We start from the raw sequence: 22,704 nt of genomic DNA, 5'->3' as shown, positions 1-22,704 counted from the left end.
GGGTCGGGTGGTGGGTTTTTTAAAACGGATCGGGTAAAAAAAAGAAATGGGTCGTTTTCATCTGGTGCTGACACATAGCACTCCATCCAAAATAAGGGTATATTTGTTCCAAAGTATGACGGGAAGGGTATATATAGCTCAATAGTATAACGAGAAGGGTATATATAGCTCAATAGTATAACGAATGGTATTCTTAGATATTTTCAAAAATACAAGGGTATATTTGGACCTTTTGCCGAATTTGATTCCTTTTTATCACAATTTTAATTTTGGCATTTTTCTTTTGAGGGGACAACACGTTTTTTCCCCTTGTGCGCACGTATTCCTTCCTCTCCAAGTTGAAATCCCTTTTCTTATATATAGATCCCAGCCTCAGAAGCCACCGTCCCTCATCTCTGTTCCGCCGGTCAACCACCAATTCGTCTCCTTCACCACCGAAAACACCATAACCATATTTTGTTCCTCTTCGTCTCTCCAAAAACAGAGCAACAAGGCTCGATAAGTTACGCCGCACAACTCCGAAAGATCTGAACGCAGAGTTTTGGTCTACTCTTTGTGCTTCGGTACTCTCTTGTTTGAGTAGGATTCGAGTTCGTCGGCAAGGTTGGGGTTCGGTCAATCTCCACCTGTTCGAGGTCTCCATTCGATTTTCCGGTCCAGGCCTCGTTCTTCAATTTTGGTGGAGATCTAGTTCGCGATTCTGTCCCATTGCGTTGCCAAACTATCAAACAATTAAATTTCAGGTTCATTTGAGGTCTATTTCTCCCTTATTCTGTTGTTTTGCTTAATATCGTACATGCTTTCCTTTGTTTCGCTGATTGTTGCTTCTCTATCTTGTTGATCGTTTGAGTTGATATTTTATTGTTCTGTTTGGGGTGTCTCAGTAATACTTGCGCACTCCGTTTCGTTCTATTGGTCATCGTTTTTGTTATCGTTTTGTTTAATCTGTTCGGGTGGGTTTTGATGCAGTAAAAATGAGTATCTAATTCTTTGTTTCACTGTTTCATTTAGAGATAAAATGTTTATAACCTCATAGTTACTACTTTGATGGCAAAATAAATAAATAATTAAATTAACATAATTAAGTAGATTGAATGGAATTCTAGTTGTTTCGGTTGTGGGAGTTAGCTTTTAAAACGTGGAGGAAACTGGGCTTAGATAATTTTGTCCCTCTTTTATTCTTACTCTCATGAATTTGATATTTCGTAGCATACTTAGGTCAACCACACTCCCGTAGGCAAACTTTAGGCATTTTCTTTTCTTTTATTCGAGGTGAGAGGTTATTACTTTAGTTTATATTTTGTAGACTTTGTAAATATTTTTTATCCAGGAATACCCCGAACCACATGTAATTAAAGACGGACGTTCCTTCGAGGAAGCATTAGTATATGCTAGTGAACCTCTTTGTGTTTGTTTTCTTTGTGTGTTTTGCCTCAATTAGAATATTCGTAAAAGCCAATTTGATCAAGTATGAATCGTACTAGTTACGAGACTCGCTGAATGCCTAACAGCTTCTACCCGAGTCAATGGACCCATTACTTAATAAGTATATTATGAAGTATAAATTAAAATAAATTTATTTATATATATATATATATATATATATATATATATATATATATATATATATATATAAAATTCAATATGATAAATATACACGATGTATTTTCGGGATATTAAATTTTATAATATAAAATATACCATATATTTATTGTATAAATATTATATATTTAAGGCACATTATAGTTGTGTAAAATATTACTATATAATATTACTATTATATATAAAGTATAGAAATGATTCATGAATGCTTCACTTTCGATAAAGCCTTTCATTTCATTAGGGGTTAATTTTATGGAAGGGAGAGAAAATAGTGAAAAGGAAGAGAAAATCATGGCTTAAAGTATTTTTAAATTTATTATGAAAAATTTATACTAAAAATATAACATAAATATTTAAACTTATTATAGAAAGATACCAAATGTTATATTCAAATATAACAGAATATAAATTTTAATTTAAAAAATATGTGGTTATACATTGTATATGTGCATGTTTATCCACGTTATTTAAAAAATATTCCTAGTATATTTATAGAATAGATAAAAAAAATGTGTAAGTTTATATACACGTTAAATATTTATGAAATAATTCTAGTACATTGTAAATTTAGTTAGAAAAATGTTTAATTATATAACATGTATAATAATTGTATAATGTATATGCTTATATGTTCATCTTCGTATTTTATTTAGAAAATATTTCTGGTCTATTTAAAAATTAGAAAGGGTTGCTTTTTTATTTTTTAATTAGTTTTATGAAGAGAAAGAAAATAGGAGAAGCTGAGTTTTTTTTACGAGATTCTTAAATAAGATAGAAAAAGCGCTTTAGGATTTTGAATAGGAAAGAGAAATATGATTTATGGACGAGAGAGAAAGATAATTAAGATACTTAATAAGAATCTATACGTACCCCTAGTTATGGGAAAGAGTTAAGGAATTAACGGTTACAATATGCTACGTTTGTTATACAATATGCTATTGTTATAATAAACCAAAAATTATGATATTAATTTGAATACTATTTTATAAGAGACTAACAATGTAAAAAACTCGAAAACAAAACGTTTCCATAATGATTAATTACTCTTTAAGTTTCACATAAATGCAAATTCTCTTAAAACACAAAATAACATCAATTTATCATGCATTTAATATTGTTAAATTTATTACTCTATTTTGCATTTCGCACTTTTAGGATGAGACATTTATTTCTTCATACAAATCTTTTAAAATATGAAAAATTACACATGTAACCTTATATTAAGAGGCCACTTTTACCTTTTAACCGTTACTATTAAGAGAAAAAAGTACTCAATTTATTTGACATCTTGCTTGAAATAATGTATACTGATATACAAGTTGTAAAATTAAAAATTCATTTTCAAATAATGAACAGGTGAGGTTACTTCCCTTATCCTTCTTAGTCAACCCAGTTTGTGCAAAGGGTAAGTTCACATGCTTCTTAAAAATAAAGTTCTCTTACACACGAGAAAAGGATAAGAAAAATATAGACTGAAAATTAGGCACACATTGACTCGATAACCAATCTCAAATTGAGCTCCATGGTAGAATTCGGACCTAACCATTAAGTAAGAAGTGATGGGAACGATCGAACTTGTACAAAGAAAACCGATAAATCGCACCAAACTGATAATTCGAGTAAAACCGGAAAAAATTCGATGTGGTTTGGATTGATTTGGTTTGATATTGAAAAATAAACTCCGACCATAATTGATTTGGTTTAACTAAAAAAAGTCAAATCGAAACCAAACAAACCCGATAGTATATTTATATAATTTTTAAAAATATTTTATACTATAAATATTTATTGTAATGTAATTTATAAATATTTCTTAAATTTTTTCACAGTTTTATCTTTTAACGTATTATTTCAAGTTTAGACTTAACATTTTTATATGGTAAATAAATCTTAAAGCCCATAAATTTAGTAACTCAAACAAAATTCAAATCAATACTAATGCTAACAAAAGAAATTCAATTCAATACTAGTAATGACGATAGTGTTGGATAATAATTTTAGTTTTATATTGGTTTATAATGAAAATACATAACTTAGTTTATTTTTTTCTTTAGTGCTTAGTTATGTAATTAATATTAGTACTTATTTGCTATACTTATTTTAGCATGACCTATATAGTATTTTTAGATTATGTTAATTTTTATTATGACTTATTAATTAATAATATTTATTTTATGTAATTTTATTATTTTATCTTTGTTATTGAATATTTTAGTATAATGCTATGACTTATCTCATATTATTGTGTTAGTTTCTTGAAAAATACATATATAGTTGTATTTTACTAGGATTTAAGAAATATTTGGAGCACAAGTTACATATTTTATGCTATGAAGACTTTACCGAAAAAAACCCGAAAACCCGACTTTGTTGGTTTGGTTTATAAATTTAAAAAGTCGACACCATTGATTTGATTTGATAATTGAAAAATCCGAATCAATCAGACCTATGTTCACCCCTACACACCTATCATGTGAAAGATCATCAATAGTACATTTAAACCCATAAACTTTAATGGTTATAACTAATTATAATAAAAATCACCACTTCTGTGGGGATTATTTCAAATAAAAATTGGTTCGAAAAATTAGAAAACCTAAAAAAAGAAAAAGAAAGGGATCGTTTATGTGGCGATAAAAGATAGGATGATATAAGTGGCATCTCAAAGCGGAAAATAGCTGTCTTTATTTACTACACAAAAAAATTAAAATCCAAAGTCTTTTTCTGTAGCTGGTTTGAGCTTTTCTTCATTTCCATTTTCTGCTATGTCTTTTTCTATCTTCTGGCTTTCTTCCTTTAACTCTCTCTGTTCATATCCATTCTTCTTTCCCTCTTTCATATTAAAATCATCACTTCTGTGTCATAAAGGTGAAATTTTTATTTCTTTATTTATGTCTCTCTACATCCATGAATGTGGCTGTTGAGTTGGGTATTGTGTTATTTTCCCCATTCGATCCTCGTAGGGTTTATATTAACATTTTGGGATTTTACTTCTACTTTAACTAACAACAAACAGCTCCTTGGTTGAAGAGTAGGTGGAGAGGGATATACGCACACAGAAAAAACGAAGAGATTTTGGGTAAAAGAAGAAGCTAAGAAATTGTAAGAAGGTTTTGAAGAATGAGTGCGTCTAGGTTCATAAAGTGTGTCACCGTTGGCGACGACACTTTTCCCACTGTAGGTACTTGTTTACCTCTCTATCTCTCTTTTATGCATTTTGTCAAACATTTGTCAGGCATTTTCTTTTGATCCTATCTGTTGTGATACTTGGCTCTAATTTTCTTTTCAGTTGGATTTTTTTTTTGTTGAATAAGACCAAATTATGCTCTTTCTATTTATCGCCCAAAAGAACAAATTAAGCTAGTTATTCTCAGTAAAACGACCTTTTTTCTTGAATCATGACTTGCTTAATCAATTTGGCACCCGGTCTCAGAGTGGGTTGTTTTACGTTTACTTCCAATTACCACAAAACATGGATCTTTTGGCTATTTTTAAGGGAAAGAAAACTGATTTTCTACCATTATAGACTAGAGTTTTATGTTTTTTTTTTGGGTGGGGGTGTTTGAAAACCATGAGACATGTAGTCTAGGGAAAGGGAGCCGAAACTACATCTTGAATATTGTCTTGGTGAACGCAGGCTTAACGAGCTTCTTGTCAAGTTGGTTGACAAACCAACAAAAGGTTGTCTTCTGTTTTTGCTGTGCATCAGTGATAACTTGCATAAAAGATACCCCTTTTCTCTTAAATGCAAAAAGATAAATACTCTTATAAACTAAAGGCATCAGATGGATGGAGTATGAATAGAAAAAAGTAAGTAATGGATGGAGTATGAATAGAAAAAAGTAAGTATTAGAACTCTCATGGAAGATGGAATAAACATCACAAAAACCAAACTAAGATACTCGTTATAAAATAATAGCTCAGTTTCTAACTTGATACTGGGTTTTTAATCGAAGATGTCACTTGTTAGAGTGAAAGTGCTTTAAAAACTTTAATAAAAAAGTTGATTATAAGTTCTAGTTATATTTATGTGAGTGGTGCGTGCATTGCTCATGTTTGGTAATTGTCTGCTGCATTGCAAACAGGATTGCGTCCCAACTGTATTCGACAATTTTAGTGCAAATGTGGTTGTCGATGGGAGCACTGTCTATCTGGGGCTGTGGGATACTGCAGGTAAAATATTTCCCCACATGACATTTTCAGCCTTTTCTTTTGTCCCTTGCCACGTGGCGCACATGTCAACTGCCTCTACTTTTTTATTGAACAGGTCAGGAGGATAGATTAAGACCGTTGAGCTATCCTGAGGCAGATGTATTTATACTGGCGTTTTCTCTCATTAGCAAAGCGAGCTATGAAAATGTCTCCAAAAAGGTGAGTTCCTCTCCTGCATCCTGCCTCTAACTTTCAATTTTTTTTTTGCTGTACTTGGCCGGGAGATGAACTTGTGGGAACATTAATGAAACCTGTCGGTCCCATTAAGTTGAAGTAAGTCCATGAATAACATTGGCTTGTGTTAGTTTATAGATATGTATAGTGTAGTCTTGTCCCACATTGGAAGAGGAGTAATATCTCCTTGTAGTGTATAGCTATAAATAGGGATCTCTTGTATTGTATTTATCATCCAATATCAATAACATATTTTCTCCCGTGCCTTCTCACATGGTATCAGAGCATTAGTGAGAAAAGATCGCTGTGCGTCATTCCAGCGTTAACCGGGAAGAAAGAACTTAGTCATCGTGTAATTTTTCCGGTGACCTAAGGCTTGTCTAAGTGAAAGTCACTTTCTGTCGGTGTTGTGCTAAAACCAACACCACCATCAGGTAGATCACCCTCCGACTACCAACCCCTTGAAATTTTATCCGGCAGAAAAGCCGCCACGCTCCTCCACGCGCCGGAAACAACTTTTCCGGCGAGAGTTCCGGCCACTTTCCGGCCATTTTTTCGCGAAGCTTCTTCAGGACAGTGTGTTCTCCTCAAAATTCCGAGCCTACCCATCTAATTCAAATCAAATTCCGGCCATTTTTATATTTTTCCGGCGTGAACAGTGACTTTTCTGGCCATTTTTTAAAAATATTTCTTCAGGACAGCTTGCTCACAAAGGAATTCCGAGTCTATCCATCCTGTTTACAACAAATTCCGACAACTTTGGAATTTTCCGGCGAGCTACAGTGTTTCTGGCGTGAACAGTGTTCCGGCGCAGAACAGTGTTCTGTTTTCCTGCTGTAAACAGTATTTTTCAAGCTATTTCTTCAGCTACTACTACAAATTGTAGCGACATGGGGACCACTGCTTTGAATAGTCGGATGGTTTCTTTAGCAGAGTATATTGAGTTCCTTCAGTATAAAGCATGTAAGCAGACATCGTCTGAGATAGCTTCTGTTGTTCAAACAGGTAATAGCGTGACTTGTTTCTCCCAATCTTCATCCTCTGAGTTTTGGGTCATTGATTCAGGTGCATCAGATCATATTTCTGGTAACAAATCTCTTTTCACTACTATTTCGTATTCTCAATCTCTTCCAAAAGTCACAATGGCCAATGGGTCTCAAACCATGGCAACTGCAATAGGTCAAGCAAGCCCACTTCCTTCCTTACCTTTAGATTCAGTCCTTTATGTTCCCAATAGTCCTTTTAATCTCATAGCTGTTAGTCGCTTAGCCAAATCACTTAAATGCGCTGTTTTATTTCTTGATGACCATGTTTTTATACAGGAACGCAGTACGGGGCGGATCATTGGTACCGGGCGTGAATCAAACGGACTTTATTACCTTATCCTTGCTAAATCACATGGACTCACATCTTGTCTTCCTTCTACAACTTGTCCTGTTACTGATTCACCAGATTTATTACATAAACGGTTGGGACATCCCAGTTTGTCAAAAATTCAGAAAATGGTATCTGGTTTATCTCACTTGTCAGCTCTAGAGTGTGAGTCATGTCAGCTTGGTAAGCATACCCGCTCCCATTTCCCTCGACGTCTTGATAATCGAGCAGAGTCACCTTTTACTTTAGTCCATTCAGATATTTGGGGTCCTAGTCGGGTCAGTTCCACCTTAGGATTCCGCTACTTTGTTAGTTTCATTGATGATTATTCTAGGTGCACTTGGATATTTTTGATAAAAAATCGATCTGAGCTGTTTTCTATTTTCCAGACCTTCCACGCTGAAATTCAAAATCAATTTGGGGTTTCTATTCGCACATTTCGTAGTGATAATGCCCGAGAGTATTTGTCTTCCCCATTTCAGCAGTTTATGAAATCTCATGGGATTATTCATCAAACATCTTGTCCGTACACATCTCAACAAAATGGGGTAGCTGAAAGAAAAAATAGACATCTTATTGAAACTGCTCGTACCCTACTCATACAATCTCATGCTCCGTTGCGTTTTTGGGGGATGCCGTTCTTACATCTTGCTATCTTATTAATCGTATGCCATCTTCAGCTATCCAGAACCAAGTTCCATTCTCTGTCTTGTTTCCCCACTTACCTTTGTTCTCTCTTCCACCCCGTATCTTTGGAAGCACTTGTTTTGTCCATAACCTTACTCCAGGAACAGATAAGTTAGCTCCTCGTGCTAAGTGCGTATTTCTGGGTTTCTCGAGAACACAAAAGGGGTATCGATGCTACTCTCCTGACCTCCAGCGGTACCTTATGTCCGCTGATGTTACCTTCTTTGAAACCCAATCATACTTCACAGGTTCAGGTCATCACTTAGATATTTCTGAGGTACTACCAGTTTCATCTTTTGGAGATTCAGTCACTCCAGCTCCACCACCTACAACTCAAGTTGTAGCTCCACCACCTATAGCTCCAGTTCCACCACCTACAATTCCGGTTGTAGCTCCACCACCTATAGCTCCAGTTTCTCCACATAATCCAGTTCAACCTTCTGCAGCTCCACCATTCTTGACTTATCATCGTCGTCCACATCCAGCATCAGGCCCAGGTGATTCACGCCCCGCATCAGATTCTGCACCTACTGCGGATTTGTCTCCTCTTAGTCAACCAATTGCACTCCGCAAAGGTGTACGATCCACACTTAGGATTTACTTGATGTGGATGGAGAGGTAAGGTTTTATGTCCCCCTTCTTCATGTGTTCTCATTTTGGATGCTAATATACAGATTTGGGGTTATGCCTAAACCCCCACCGTCAAGGTGAGTTTTAATAATAATAAAAAAGGCGTTTGATGAATTGAAGTTTAGATGATTTATTATGATATATGTGCATAAATTTTTAGATTTTTGTGTTATTCTTATATGCCATTTTCATGTTAAAAATTTATGAAGAAGCAAGAATCTTTAGAAATACTTTTGAATATTTAATTCATTCTTATGCCATGCCTTACATTTAAGGATACCAGCATGAGTATGTATAGGATGTTCCAGAAAATATTTAGACTTGAAAAGTCACAAGTAGAAGTTTTAGAAAAAAAATTTTTTTGGGAGTATCCTTTATTCTAAGAAGAGGTCATCGTCCAGGCCGAGGGTCTTGACCAAGGCGTTGACTTCCTAAAATTACTTGTGCCAAAGTAGGGAGCACACGAGCCGAGGGTCTCGTTGCTGAGAATTTACTTAGCCGGGATAAGGTATGATACATGAGCGCTGAGAACCATGAAGTGAGTGGCACCTCGTGGATTGAGCCTATTCGATCAGGTTGGGATCGAACTCGTGCCGATCACACGACGACTAAGATAAAAATATGTCAGGATAGTTGAAACTCTTAAAGTATAAAAGTGAAGTATTTTTTTTATAAGAAGAAAAAGAAGAGAATTTCTTTTAGAATATTCATAAACTGCTATTATGCAATTATTTTAAAATTATTCTTATAAGCTTTATGTTTTACATGCATTTAGAATCTTTGCTCGTAATGTATATGTTATTAAAGTTTCGTCCCCTATCGTTGAGACTCACTGAGTACAATGAATGGTACTGACATTCTCTTTTGGGAACCTACATTGGTATGCGGTACAACGTAGGCACCGATTTTGCAGGCGAGAAGGCTACGGGTTAGGACTTCCCTCACTTCCAGTGCTATTAGTGAGCTCCGCTTTTGTCCGTGGAGTACTCCTTTGAGTCGTCATTATTTAGCTATTTCTTTATTTACTTAGAGAACTAGCCAGGAAATCTCATGTCCTGAGCATTGCGTCAGTTTATCAGTAGAGGCTTCATAGACACAGTCGGTGGGTTAAGATTCAGGTGTTTTTAATAATAAATTTGTAATATTTCAGTAGTTACTACGAATAACGTTTTAAAGTTGGTTTATTTTAGATATTTAAATTAATTAAAAGTATTTGGTTACAGTAGTTCCTTGTGGCATATAAAGTTTGAAGTTATGATAGATTTGATAAGCGCAGATGGTTCACTCGGTCATGTTTAGTGATCGAGTGCCGGTCCCGGCTTGTTCAGAAAATAGGTCGTGACAAACTTGGTATCAGAGTTTCAGGTTTATGGAGTCCTAGGGGTCTATGAAGCCATGTTAGTAGAGTCTTGTTTATGGGTATGAAGTGCGCCATACTTATAAACAGGAGGCTACAAGCATTTAGGAAAAGTCTCATTTTTTTTCATACTTTAGATCGTACAGTAGAGCCTACCTCTAAGAAATTATCTAATGTATTCGTTTCTCCAAAACTCACAGAAATGGCTCGTACTCGCAACTCTGACACCGACACTCAGGATGCTGCTCAAGAAACTATTGCTATTATTGTGGCTCAAGGTAAAACTAAGAAGGTTTCAACTCAGAAAAGGAAGGGTAAATCCACAAAGGGGGTTCAAGTATCCTGGGTTGAACATGAAGAAGGGGTGGAGCATGATGATCCAGTATCTCAGGATCCAGTGCAGCCCCCAACAGCAGCTCCTGCTCAACCAGCTATATCTCCAGAGGTGGGTCAGATGTTTAATGCTGTAAACAGTGCTATGGAGATGTTTAAAGCCTTCATGGCCAACCAGAACGAGAGAAGAGATGAGATTCCACCTCAATCAAATAGACAGCACAATTCTGAGTCCTCGAGAGTGAATGAACTTTTGAAGTTGAGTCCTCCATTGTTCCATGGTTCTATAGCTGATGAAGATCCAATGTTGTAGCTGGAGGGTGTCAAGAAAGCCCTCCGAGCGATGAAAGCATTTGATGATGAAGCTGTGGAGCTAGCTGCTTACCAGCTTAAAGATGTGGCCGGCGCTTGGTTTGATATGTGCAAAAAGGAAAGAGATGAAGATGATGGTCTACCTACTTGGGAAGAATTTGAAGAGGCCTTCATGGCTAAATTTATCCCGAAAGAGGATAGGGAAGCTAAGGCTACAGAGTTCGAACAGCTCGAGCAAGGGAATAAAAGTGTGCAAGAGTACTATATGGAATTCATAAGGTTAGCTAAGCATGCTCCTCACATGGTTAAGACAGAAAAAGCAAAGATTCGCAGGTTTGTTGGCGGTTTAGCTTACCACATTAAAGATACGACAGTAGCTGCAACAGTAGGGATGACAACCTTCTCCTCTGTTGTGGGATTCGCCAAGCACTTAGAAAAAGACAGACAACAAAGGAGAGAAGAAAAAGAGCATAACAAGAAAGCCCGGACAGTGGAAAAGTTTAATGGTACATCCAGCAAAAGTGGAAGGGATTCCTCTAATAAGGAGTTATTAGCACCAGCTCAGTCCAGTCATCAGTGAGGTGGTGGGTCTTCCTTCAGACGTACTCAGAGTTATGGAAACCAGTCTCGCCAGAATCAGAATTTTAGGACATCATCCTCACATAGCCTGAGTCATGCTGAGCAACATTCATACCAACAAGGTCTTTGTGGAACATGTAAGCGGCAACATTCAGGTCAGTGCAAGCTCGAGTTTCATGGTTGCTAACATTGTGGAGACATTGGTCATATAAAGGCCAACTGCCCAAAGTTGCGACGTAATTTCAGTGGTGGATCAACTCATCCTTCTGGTTCCTCAGCTACTGCAGTTGCACCACCTCAGGCTCGTGGTTCTCATAATCAGATCGGGTATGGGGTAGGCAGAGGTGCAAATCGAGTTACTCAAGGAAGGGGACAACCCCGTTTGTTTACTACACTTGATCGTCAGAGTGCAGAGGCATATGCAGAAGTTATTACAGGTATACTTTTAGTCTGCTCACATAATGCTTATGCCATAATTAATCTTGGTTCAACATTTTCATATCTGACTCCATACTTTGCAATTAACCTCGGGCTAGAACCTAAACAACTTAGTAAGCCATTCCTAGTATCTACTCCAATTGGCGAGTTAGTGAAAGTCACAAGAGTCTATAGAGGCTGTATAGTTTCAGTCCAAGGTCGCAGCACCGAGGCCGATCTCATAGAGTTAGAAATGGTGGATTTCGATGTGATCATAGGTATGGATTGGTTATCTTCCTGCTATGCCATATTCGATTGTCGTGCCAAGTTAGTCAGGTTTCAATTTCCAAATGAAGAAGTCTTAGAGTGGAAGGGTAGTTCAGCATCGCTTGTAGGTAAGTTTATTTCTTACCTTAAAGCACAACGAATGATCAGTAAGGGGTGTCTTGCCTATTTGGCTCACATCATTAATCCAGAATCAGAACCACCAGCTCTTCCGTCTATGCCAGTTGTTAGAGAATTCCCAGAAGTTTTCCCAGATGACCTTCCCGGACTTCCTCTTGAAAGAATCATAGACTTTGGCATCAATCTCATGTTAGGCACTCAGCCCATATCTATACGTCCTTATAGGATAGCTCCAGCAGAACTTAATGAGTTAAGAGAACAGTTGAAAGACCTTCTTGAAAAGGGTTTCATCAGACCGAGTGTTTCACCGTGGGGTGCCCCGGTCCTGTTTGTCAAGAATAAGCATGGGTCTCTCAGAATGTGCATCGACTATCGGCAGTTGAATAAAGTTACCATTAAGAACAAGTACCCACTTCCAAGAATTGATGATTTATTTGATCAACTTTAGGGTGCAAAGTACTTTTCAAAGATAGACTTGAGGTCGGGGTACCGCCAGTTGAGAATCAGAGAAGAGGATATATCTAAAACAACCTTTAGAACTCGCTACGGGCATTTGTATTAAAGATATGGAGACACTACCTTTATGGCGAGTATTCTGAAGTGTTTACAAATCACAAAAGCCTCCAGTATATTTTCAAGCAAAAAGAATTAAATTTGAGACAAAGAAGGTGGCTCGAGCTATTGAAAGATTATACCATCAATATCCTTTATCACCCGGGCAAAGCTAATGTGGTAGCAGATGCACTTAGCAGGAAGTCAATGGGTGTCCTGGCCCATCTTGCAGTACAAAGGCGAACTTTGGGTCGAGAAATTCAAAAACTAGCAAATGATGGAATTAGATTGGATGAGACCTAAGAAGGGGGTATAACTGCTTTTGCCTTAGCGCAATCCTCTCTTGTTACGCATATTAAGGCTAAGCAAGACGAAGATCTGTATTTAGTGAAGTTAAAAGAAGGAGTCAGAAATAAAGAAATCACTGCTTTCACTCTAGCAAGTGGCAGAGTTTTGAAGTTGAATATCGGTTATGTGTGCCTGATGTAGATGGTCTTAGGAAGGCCATAATGGAAGAAGCTCATAGTTCGAGATACTCTATCCACCCAGGTGCTACCAAAATGTATCTGGACTTGAAAGAGTTGTATTGGTGGAAAGGCATGAAGAAGCAAGTAGCAGATCATGTGGCTAAATATTTGAATTGCCAGCAAGTCAAAGTCGAGCATCAGAGGCCTGATGGCCTAGCTCAAGATATAGAGATACCACAGTGGAAATGGGAGATGATTAATATAGATTTCGTAGTAGGTATACCTCGCACATACTCTAAGCATGATTCAATTTGGGTTATTGTAGATCGACTAACAAAGTCCACACATTTCCTACCAGTAAAGACGACAGATTCCGCAGAGCAGTATGCACATTTGTACATCAAAGAAATAGTCAGATTGCATGGTACTCCAGTTTCAATCATATCTGATAGAGGCCCTCAGTTCACGGCACATTTTTGGCAGGCATTTCAGAAAAGATTTGGTACCAAGGTCAATTTGAGCACCGCTTTCCATCCACAGACCGATGGTCAGGCAAAAAGGACCATTCAGACTCTTGAAGATATGTTGCGAGCATGTGTTATAGATTTTGGAGGTAATTGGGATGATCACTTGCCACTTATAGAATTTGCTTACAATAACAGCTATCAGGCCAGCATTGGTATGGCTCCTTATGAAGCGTTGCATGGGCGAAGATGTAGGTCTCCAGTGGGTTGGTTTGACCCAGTAGAGGTGCCGTTGATTGGTCCAGAGTTTGTTTGTGAGGCCTTAGATAAAGTCCAGCTAATCAGAGAAAGATTGAAAGCGGCTCAGAGTCTTCAAAAGTCCTATTCTGACAAGAGGCATCGTGACTTAGAGTTCATGGTTGGTGACAAGTGTTTTTGAAAGTTTCACCAATGAAAGGAGTTATGAGGTTCGGTAAGAAGAGAAAACTTAGTCCTAGATTTATTGGACCTTATGAGATTATAAAAAAGAAGGGAAACGTGGCTTATGAGCTAGCGTTGCCCGTTGAGTTGTCCTCTGTTCATCCTGTCTTTCATGTGTCTATGCTTAGAAAGTACATTCATGATGAGTCGCATATAATACCTGCCGATACCATTGAAATTAAAGAAGGCTTGACTTATGAAGAGGTACCTATAGAAATTCTCGATAGGCAAGTAAGAAAGTTGAGAACAAAAGATATAGCATCGGTAAAAGTTTTGTGGAGTAATCATGATTCAAAAGAGGCTACGTGGGAGGTCGAGGAAGATATGAGGAAGAAATATCCATATTTATTTGAGGAAAAAGGTATGTGAACCTAGGTTTGGTTTGGCATTTATATTTTATTTATTAAATACAAGTTAGCATGTGTTTATGTCCTTGTTAGATTATACTTAGTTGTTGAAGAAATTTAGTTTCGGTCAGAGTATATTTAGTCATTTAATAATTTAGTGCCATGCTAGAGTATATTTAATTCATTAAAGTTATTTATTTTTTGCAGAAGTGTTAAGCTTTAGATTTTGGTTGGTTATTGTAGTACCTCCTTGCCGGAGTGTGAGTAATTAGTTTATGAGTTGTGTATGGTGCCTATGAATGGCCTGTTATGGTATATTTAGTTGTTGTTGGTGTAGTTGTAGTATTGGTGACAGGGATATGTTTTTGGATACTCCAATTTACAGAGAAGACTTTGCCGAAATTTTTAAAAATTTAGGGAGTTAGCCAAAATTTTGAGTCCATTGGAAAAGTGAGTAGTGCTAAGAAAACTTAAAAAGTTCAAGGACCTAAGGAATGATTGTTAGCTTAAGAGTAAGGCCCTAGCAATATTCGAGGATGAATGTTTTTAAGGAGGAAAGATTGTAACACTCCTCAAATCTATAAAAGTTTCAAGACACGCTAAATATAGAATTTAAATTTTTTTCCCTTAAATTATACTTCTATTACGAATTTAAACCCTTGTGATTTACTTTTGAGTTACTTCTCTATTTATAAATAATTGGATATACAATTAGGGGAATATTAATAATTTTAATATTATTAATTTTTTAACAATGGGTATAATTAAATACTAGTTAAGTCAAAAAAAAAGAGAAGGCAATAAAACAAAAAAAAGGGAGTCACGTGACTAACCCATAAAGTAGGAATTGTAAGGAAAACAAAGGGCTTAATGCCTTTAAGAAAACAAAAAGCATTTTGTTTCTCACACACACAAAAGGCTTAAAGCCTTAATCGAACAAACCTCTGTTCATTCACAGGCGGAAGGCTAAAAAGCCTAATTCGAAATAGAGAAACAGAACATTGTTCTGTTCAGAAGCAAGCACAAAGGCTACGGAACTTACACACGTAGGCAACGAAAATTCTAGGGTTCTTTACAAATCACTAATTCTTGAACTCAGGTATATAAAATTTTCTATTGTCAATTATCCTAAAGTAGTGGTAGGTAAGAATTGAATAGTTAATTCCCTTCTTTCTCTGTATCAAAATTAAATTTTATATTTAGGTGTGAAACTTTAAAATTAATTAAAATGCACTGGTTGTGTAGAATCAATTGTTTGATGGGTATAAATTGGACTGGGGCCTGCGTATTGGCTCAAGGAGTTTTGAGGTGAGTTGATATAACCCTATACTAAATTGGTTTAACTCACAAAAGCACACATAGAAGGTGTTTGATGAATTGAAGTTTAGATGATTTATTATGATATATGTGCATAAATTTTCAGATTTTTGTGTTATTCTTATATGCCATTTTCATGTTGAAAATTTATGAAGAAGCAAGAATCTTTAAAAATACTTTTGAATGTTTATTTCATTCTTATGCCATGCTTTACATTTAAGGATACCAGCATGAGTATGTATAGGATGTTCCAGAAAATATTTAGACTTGAAAAGTCACAAGAAGAAGTTTTAGAAAGAAAAGATTTTTGGGAGTATCCTTTATTCTGAGAAGAGGTCATCGTCTAGGCCGAGAGTCCTGACCAAGGCGTTGACTTCCTGAAACTACTTGTGCCAAAGTAGGGAGCACACGATCCGAGGGTCTCGTTGCTGAGAATTTACTTAGTCGGGGTAAGGTATGATACATGAGCGCTGAGAACCATGAAGCGAGTGGCACCTCGTGGATTGGGCCTATTCGATCAGGTTAGGATCGAACCCGTGCCGATTACACGGTGACTAAGACAGAAATATGTCAGGATAGTTGGAACTCCCAAAGTATAAAAGTGAAGTATTTTTTTTATAAGAAAAAAAATAAGAGAATTTCTTTTAGAATATTCATAAACTGCTATTATGCAATTATTTTTGAATTGTTCTTATAAGCTTTATGTTTTACATGCATTTAGAATCTTTGCTCGTAATGTAAATGTTATTAAAGTTTCGTCCCCTATCGTTGAGACTCACTGAGTTTAATGGATGGTACTGACGTTCTCTTTTGGGAACCTACGTTGGTCTGCGGTACAACGTAGGCATCGATTTTGCAGGCGAGAAGGCTACGGGTTAGGACTTCCCTCACTTCTAGTGCTATTAGTGAGCTCCGCTTTTGTTCGTGGAGTACTCCTTTGAGTCGTCATTATTTAGCTATTTCTTTGTTTACTTAGAGAACTGGCGAGGAAATCTCATGTCCTGAGCAGTGCGTCAGTTTATCAGTAGAGGCTTCATAGACACAGTCGGTGGGTTAAGATTCAAGTGTTTTTAATAATAAACTTGTAATATTTCAGTAGTTACTACGAATAACGTTTTGAAGTTGGTTTATTTTGGATATTTAAATTAATTAAAAGTATTTGGTTACAGTAGTGCCTTGTGGCATATAAAGTTTGAAGTTATGATAGATTTGATAAGCGCAGATGGTTCGCTCGATCATGTTTAGTGATCGGGTGCCGGTCCCGGCTTGTTTAGAAAATGGGTCGTGACAACTATATAAGTAAAGGACACGGACGAATATATGATCTATTTAAAACTTTATTAAAATTGAATAAATAATTATCCATAATAAATGCTATATTCAAACCAAATCTATATCCATAATAATACGAGGCATATGGATAGCCATGATCTTTTATTTAAGATGAGTAAAGGATGAAGAGAAATTTCGAGTAGTTCTCTAGTTTTGTGGATAGCTGTGATGGTGTGGAACTTCTCAAAACATGTTTATATAAGCAAATGGAAAGTCGTAAAATCTCATGACTTGTGGTGAAGAGCCATTTGGGTTGGACATCAGTGGTAAAATCTCATAACCACATGGTCCTGTCGTTCAACTAATTGACATGATTAATTACTTCAGCTAATATAAGTTCAAGAACAATAGGTCCTACATTTTTCTCCTACATGGAACAAAGGATTTCTTAGAATCAAATCCATAAATATGATGTGGTGCCATATGATGATTCATTGGACCAAAACATACCCCAGATGGAAACTATGTGTCCATTTATATAAGAATATTAAGAGCAAACAAGTCAATCATATGTACGATTTCACTGGTGGAGAGGCATTTGTTGCACTGTTGATTGACAATAGCAGATGAGGTATCACATGGTTTTTTTTTCCAACTCATTGTCAAATACATATACCATTGCTGCCCTACTGTTTTTCATGAAAAGATCGAGAACACAGGATCTTTAGAAATCAACTTGATAACATTGAGTAATTGTCAATACAGGATCTTTCGAGATCAGACTGATAATAACAGGTAATTGTCTTGTTATGATTAAGGTCTGGACCACTTGGTCTGCAATTACAAATAAATTTACTGCAATATCTAACAACTTGTTTGGTCCCTCATGCTAAATCAACTTTCCAGATCAGAATTACCCGAGTTATTTCCGAAGATTTTTAAGATTCGTTTCACTAATCGTACAGAACAGAAATGTTTACTGGTTATCAACATGTCTGTGTCTATGTTATACAAATATCCATAAAATTATGAGTAAGTCATAACGTTATTACTGCCAGAAAATTGAGTACATATTCAAGAAAAGTATCATTTTCTATTGCATTCAGTTGCACTCAGTACTTCCACAATGCGGCAGCTCTACTACATATTGAGTTATCATTTTATCAAATATGGTAGTGACCATAATGTCATTATTTGAAGACCAGATTCTAGTTCATCTGATTAGTAAATCATGAGAGTTGAGAAAAAAGTTTTTTATTGCAATGATTGATTACATCAAATATATGGAATAGAATGGAACAATAGATGTAAAAAGGTTCATTACTTCAATTTCTGTTGAAGTAGAAAAATGTGTCCTTAATTAGTCAAGAGACAAAAGAATGACATCCATTCTTTATGTAGCTAAACTCATTAAATCTACCTAGCGTTTCTTCTAACTCCTGAACTGTACACAGTGGAGATCCTGCTTTATAACTTTACAAAATTGTGTAAGCAAATACAATTCCTGTTTCTCATATCATAAGTCATTTAATCTCATCTTTCACAGGGTCAATTTGGGCCCCTTTTTTGCGCCTGATTGACACTGCGAGGCAGCAACCTGACACTCAAGTTACTCAGCCTTTCCCAACACTTAGCCAACTTTTCATCAAGTTTGGCTTCCCACAATATTCGGCAGCAACATAAAGAGAACACCATCAGATACTGGAAAAACCCAACCTTTGCATTAATCACAAAATATAGAAAGGACCTCTCTTTGCCATGAACACAATCCGTTCACTGCCCACTTCGTCTGGCCAAGATCACAAATAGATCTTGTCACACTAAGACCTGCCAACGCCCCAGCCTTAGCCCACTTTTGGAAACACTTAGAAACCCTCATATTTTCCTCTTGTTTCCCACTTTGCTACGAACACAAGTCGTTTATAGCTACTAAGACGTAATATGGCCAAATTTTCATGACATTTGCCATGACATAATATCCATTATAACAAATTTATGGTTAATGACATTTGCCATGACATAATATCCATTATAACAAATTTGTGGATCATGACATTTGCCATAACATAATATCCATTATTAGGCCAAGGATTTCTTGCTATAAATAGAGGAGTTTCTCCTCATTTGTAAACACACCAATTCAAGAGCTTTTCACTCTTGTCTTTCTTTCTCCTCCTTTATTTCATTACCAGGGCAAGCCATATACCGGCTTACCACGCTCACTGCTTGTGAAATGTCTGGACGTGTACAAACCATTGCATACATAATACTGCCGACTGCACTGGAATAAGGAACCTATGCCATGTACCTCTCTTCTTCCTCTGACTGCGGGGACTGAGCAGCTGATAACTTAAAATAAGCAGCAAGAGGGGTACTAACTGGTTTAGCATCTTTCATTCCAAACCTCTCCAAGACTTTCTCTAAATACTTCTTCTCGGTCATAAATAGCCTGTTGGCTTTTCGATCTCTTTTGATCTCCATGCCAAGGATTTTCTTAGCTGCTCCCAAATCTTTCATCTCGAATTAACTTTTCAGCTGACTTTTCAAATTGTGAATTTCTGTTAAATCCTTAGCAGCAATGAGCATGTCATCAACCTATAATAATAGGTACACAAATGAACCATCATTTAACTTTCGGAAGTAAACACAACTATCATACATGCTCCTCGAATAACCATGACCCAACATAAAGGAATCAAACCTTTTATACCATTGTCTTGGAGACTGCTTTAATCCGTACAAGGATTTCTTAAACAAGCAAACATGATCTTCTTTTCCTTCAATTTCAAATCATTCGGGTTGATGCATGTATATTTGTTCCTCAAGTTCGCCATGAAAGAAAGTTGTCTTAACATCAAGTTGTTCTAATTCAAAATCATGCATGACAACGAAGGTAAGCAAGACACGAATAGAGCTATGTTTAACAACAGGTGAGAAAATATCATTAAAATCAATTCCTTGTACCTGACTATAGCCCTTTGCAACTAATCGTGCCTTATACCTCGCATCTTCAACCCCTGGAATGCCATCCTTTTTCTTGAAGACCCATTTGCAACCAATAATTCGTTTTCCTGATGGCGACTTCACAAGAGACCAAGTACCATTCTTGTGGAGAGACTCAATTTCTTCATTTATTGCAATCAGCCACTTGGCTGAGTCAGCACCAGAAACTGCTTCTGAATATTTTGATGGTTCTCCAATTTCTTCAGTTTCCTGTGCAACTGAAAAAGCAAATGCAACATAATCTCCAAACCTTAATAGTTATTTATGTTCTCTTCTTGGTCTATGTTTGGCTATAGAATACTCCTCTTCTTCTGGTTCAACTTCAGGAGTCTCAACTTCAGGAATTTCAGCTTCTGTCTCAACTTCAGGAGTTTCAACTGTGTTTTGCTCCAAAGTTGATGAGCTTGGCTCAGAAGAAATCCCAATCTCAATCTCCACCTGGTTCTGTGTACTCTTTCCTTTATATGTATTACAAGAACTAGAAGACTCTTTTTTAGAATGTAACATAGAGGATTCATCAAAGGTTACATCTCTGCTAATTATAAATTTTGGTGCCGTGGGATCAGGATACCATAGTCGGTATTCTTTCACCCCAGATGCATACTCAAGGAAAATGCACTTTTTAGCCCTTAGCTCTAATTTTCCATTATTTACATGCATGTATGCAGGGCAACCAAATATCTTTAAATCAGAATAATTAGCAGGAGTACCTGACCACACTTCCTCTGGAGTCTTAAAGTTCAAAGGTGCAGAAGGAGTTCGGTTGACAATATAACAAGCTGTAGAGATAGCTTCTGCCCAAAAGGCATTTGTCAACCCAGCATTTGAAATCATGCAACGAGCCATTTCCAAAAGAGTTCTATTCATCCTTTCTGTCATACCATTTTGCTGAAGTGTCATTCTCACAGTACGATGTCGAGCAATTCCTTCATTCTTGCAAAATTCATTGAATTCATCATTACAAAATTCCAAGCAATTATCTGTTCTAAGCCGCTTAACCTATTTTCCTGTTTGCTTCTCAATCAAAACTTTCCATTGTTTGAAATTTAAGAAAACATCACTTTTATTTTTCAGGAAATAAACCCAAACTTTCCTTGAATAATCATCAATGAAAGTTAACATGTACCTGGCACCACCTTTTGATGGGGTACGTGAAGGACCCCAAAGATCTGAATGAATGTAATCCAAAGTACCTTTTGTTCTATGAATCACTGGAGATTTGAAGCTGACTCTTTTCTGCTTTCCGAACACACAATGTTCACAGAACTCCATATTTTCGGTACTTTGGCCACATAAGAGACCTCTTTTCCTGAGGATGGAAAGACCTTTTTCACTCATATGCCCCAATCGCATATGCCACAATTTGGTGATTTCAGAATCTGATTTATCTGATATTGAAACTGCAGCAGCACCTGTAACAGTAGATCCCAAAAGAGTATACAACGTACCAGATCTGCGTGCTTTCATGATCACAAGAGCACCATGAGAAATTTTCACAACTCCACCTTCACCTGTGTACTTGCACCCAAGAGATTCTAGAGTGCCCAAAGAGATGAGATTTTTCTTCAAGTCAGGAACATGTCTAACATCGGTGAGAGTTCTCACCACACCATCGTGCATTTTGATTCGGACTGTGCCTTTTCCAATAACTTTGCAGGCAGCATTGTTGCCCATCAAGACAATTCTATCTCCAATAGATTTATATGTGGTAAATAAATCCTGATTGGGACACATATGATAAGAACAACCCGAATCTAAAATCCACTCATTGTTAGATTTGAAACTATTATTAGTTGCTAAAAAAATAGTTCCCTCAGTCTCATCAGCAGCTACACTTGCTTCGGCAGTGTGCTCATTTTTCTTTTCTGTATGCTTTTTTTTGTTTTTCAATTTAAAGCATTCAGAAATAATGTGACCTTTCTTATGACAATATTTGCACATGACATTTCTGCATCTAGATTTTGACTTTGATTTAGGTTTCTCACTACTTCAATCTTTCTTATTGGATCTACCTCTTATGAATAAGCCTTCCCCTTAGTTCCCACTAGTTTCCCCAGTAATATCTCTATCTATTTGTTCTTTTGATTTCAAAATAGATTTGATATCTTTATAAGAGATATTATCCTTTCCATAAAGCATAGTATCTATTATATGTTTAAACGACCGGGGTAATGAAACAAGCAATAACACAGCTTGATCTTCATCTTTGATTTCAGCATCTATGTTACTTAAATCCATAAGAAGAGAATCAAAAGTATCAAGATGAGTAAGTATAGAGGTACCTTCAGCCATACGAAAAGTGTAGAGTTTTTGCTTTAGGTAAAGTCTATTTTCTACTGTTCTTTTCATATATAGGGTTTTAAGCTTTTCCCATATGCCTTTGGCTGAGCTTTCTGCTGCAACTTCACGCAAAACCTCATTTGAAAGATTTAAAATAATATCTGCTTTTGCCTTTTTGTCTATGACGGCAAACTCCTCGTCCGTCATTTTATCCGGCATCTTCTCCTTTCCTTGCAGTGCCAAATCTAAGCCATCCTGAATTAGGATAGCTTCCATATTTAATTGCCACATTCCGAAGTTTGCACTTTGGTCAAATTTCTCAACATAAGACTTTGTTAGAGTCATTTTGGCTATTTAAACTAACCATGTTAGATCTGGCTCTGATACCAATTTGTTAGGATCGGGAACCCGGGTAGTGCGAAATTTAGCCAAACAACGGT

General features: G+C 36.5%; 1 protein-coding gene across 12 annotated transcripts; it reads left to right on the top strand.

Moving 5' to 3' along the window:
- Window positions 1-273: 273 nt before the first annotated feature.
- On the top strand, window positions 274-16,875 carry LOC107828313 (rac-like GTP-binding protein 5). Of its 12 annotated transcripts, none has more exons than XM_075238087.1 (6): window positions 276-743; window positions 4,638-4,779; window positions 5,688-5,775; window positions 5,870-5,973; window positions 15,638-15,700; window positions 16,554-16,875. In XM_075238087.1, the coding sequence occupies exons 2-6, from the start codon at window positions 4,723-4,725 to the stop codon at window positions 16,683-16,685; spliced, it is 444 nt and encodes a 147-aa protein (XP_075094188.1). In that variant the 5' UTR covers window positions 276-743; window positions 4,638-4,722; the 3' UTR covers window positions 16,686-16,875. The 12 variants fall into 12 exon arrangements, with proteins under 12 accessions (XP_075094185.1, XP_075094196.1, XP_075094188.1 ...); XM_075238093.1 differs by having other exon boundaries at window positions 4,633-4,779; XM_075238091.1 differs by having other exon boundaries at window positions 4,619-4,779.
- Window positions 16,876-22,704: the final 5,829 nt, after the last annotated feature.

Source organism: Nicotiana tabacum, chromosome 19, assembly GCF_000715075.1.
Source record: "Nicotiana tabacum cultivar K326 chromosome 19, ASM71507v2, whole genome shotgun sequence".
Taxonomy (NCBI): domain Eukaryota; kingdom Viridiplantae; phylum Streptophyta; class Magnoliopsida; order Solanales; family Solanaceae; genus Nicotiana; species Nicotiana tabacum.
Note: the sequence above shows the minus strand (reverse complement) of the source record. Positions and strands in the feature narration are given on the sequence as shown.